Here is a 2047-nt window from a genome sequence, read left to right as displayed (position 1 = left end):
GCTCAAACAGTTGGACCACAACCTTAAACCAATAATAGCTCAGCTAACAGTTTAACTCCATTAGTCAAAGGCAGCTCTAAACTAATGGGTTTTTAACTCCGACTTCAAAGAACTCAGGCTTTCAGCTCTTTTCCAGTCTTCTGGCCGTTTTTTCCAGATCAGTGGAGCATAGATGCTGCTTCTCCATGTTTGGTTCTAGTTCTGGGTGGACAGAGTAGACTGGAACTAGAAGACCGGAGTGGTCTGGGAGGTAGATCCACTGACAACAGATCTGTTATGGATTGAGGTGCTGATCTATTCAGAAAATCACAGCGGGGGACGCTCTAGTTTACTTTTGCACCAGAATTGCCCAGAATGCAGCAGGTCTATGTTGTATGACCTGGATATTTCTATAAGATGTCAACAAATGGCTGCTATAAGAGTTTTTTCTATTGAAAGGGGTTTTCTTTCCATTGATTGGTTCCATCATGTTTTGGCAAACTCTGTTTGTCCCGCCTTTAAAGTCTGACCTTCAATCACTGCATGACTTCCCACTGCAAAAACGATCTAGAAATAAGTCAACATTTCTTAAATTAAGTGCATTTACCCTTAATTTGAGCAGGTAAATAAGAGGATTTGCAAATGTAATGAGTTTTTCTGAGCCAGGTTGGGAGAAAACAAAAAGCAACAAACGTTTGACCATTTTGCCACTATTGAAGCAAAGTTTGCAGAACTGAATGATCAAATAGACACAGTTGATACTGTTGGAATACAAAAAAAAGCAGATTTTCAGGTGAGCTGCAGTTGACTAGTGTTTTAAATGTTTTAATTTTCCACGATAAGAAACAATTTCATATATCTGAAGTTTCTCAGTCATCCAGGTCCTGGTCAAGCTTGAAAAAGTTCGTTCTAGGCAACTGGATGTGAAGTTTTCTAAAGGATGTTTTTCCTCTCCTCCAAGCGGCTTCTTCAGTCGTTTCTTGTTCTGCTGCTAATGATGACAGATCATCCTGAACAAGCAGGTCTGGTGATGAGGCTCACCTGCACTTCATTATTTCATCTGTTTCTGCGTACACCGGAAAAACCATCTTCAAATGAGCAAAAATGTCTTAAATAAAGTGTATCTACCCATAATTTCAGTAGGTGAATGAGATGATTTACCAATGGAGTGAGTATTTTACTCTTAAAATAAGATATTTAGATAAAATACACGTAAAATAAGAGAATGCAACTGTGTTTTCTTATTTTAAATGTAAATTTTCTCGTTCCATTGGCAAAATGTCTTCTTTACCTCCTCAATTCACTAATACATGCACTTATTTTAAGAAAAAAATACTTAATTAGATTTTTTTTTCCCAGTGTATAAATATTTTTTCTGTAAAGTCAATCTTTACAGACTTTTCTATTTTTTTTCCATCATTTTTGTCTGTTTGTCTTTCCAGCTGTTGTTCACCCTGACCTTCTGGCTGTTGGTGCGTCAGTCCGTGAAGGAGAACTTCAGGAGAAAGAGCAAACGGTCGACACCGCTACAGGAAGTCACCACCAAAGGTAACTGAATCTGGATTAAAGAGCTGTTGGTGATGATGTTTCTAACCAAAGGAGAGGCCCAGAAACCATATACTAGGAACCTGGTGGCTGCTTCCGTAATCTCAAACATCTTCAGGAGCTATGATTCATAGATGTGATCCTCCCCATCACAGTTTCTCCTTTTTGTCTGTGACGTCTCGCCTTTAGAACTGGGTGCGGGTGGAGAATCGGTGCTGAAGGTTCTGGGAGGCATGGTGATGAGCTGCTACGCCAAATACTGGATCTATGTTTGTGGGGGGATGTTCATCATGGTCTCCTTTGCTGGGAAACTGGTCGCATACAAGATTGTCTACATGTTGCTCTTCCTGCTCTGCCTCTGCCTCTACCAGGTAGGAAAGACTTCACTGCATGTTGGTTCTGTTGTTGAACGTTCTGCCTGAGCAGGTTCTGATCTGGACCATTAGACAGAAGCTTAAAGATGCTTTCAATTCAATCTAGCTTGTTTATTTGTATAGCGCCGATTCACAACACGTCATCTCAA

The 2047-nt window shown here is 40.1% G+C and overlaps 1 protein-coding gene across 1 annotated transcript in view; it reads left to right on the top strand.

The window, feature by feature from the left end:
- Positions 1-2047, top strand: part of piezo1 (piezo-type mechanosensitive ion channel component 1) — a 114317-nt gene that overhangs the window by 62451 nt on the left and 49819 nt on the right. Inside the window, exons 11-12 of the mRNA XM_015387142.1 lie at positions 1422-1527; positions 1714-1895. Coding sequence (XP_015242628.1) covers positions 1422-1527; positions 1714-1895 — 288 coding nt within the window. The remainder of the gene's footprint in view (positions 1-1421; positions 1528-1713; positions 1896-2047) is intronic.

Source organism: Cyprinodon variegatus, unplaced genomic scaffold, assembly GCF_000732505.1.
Source record: "Cyprinodon variegatus isolate N-32 unplaced genomic scaffold, C_variegatus-1.0 Scaffold386, whole genome shotgun sequence".
Classification (NCBI taxonomy): Eukaryota; Metazoa; Chordata; class Actinopteri; order Cyprinodontiformes; family Cyprinodontidae; genus Cyprinodon; species Cyprinodon variegatus.
Note: the sequence above shows the minus strand (reverse complement) of the source record. Positions and strands in the feature narration are given on the sequence as shown.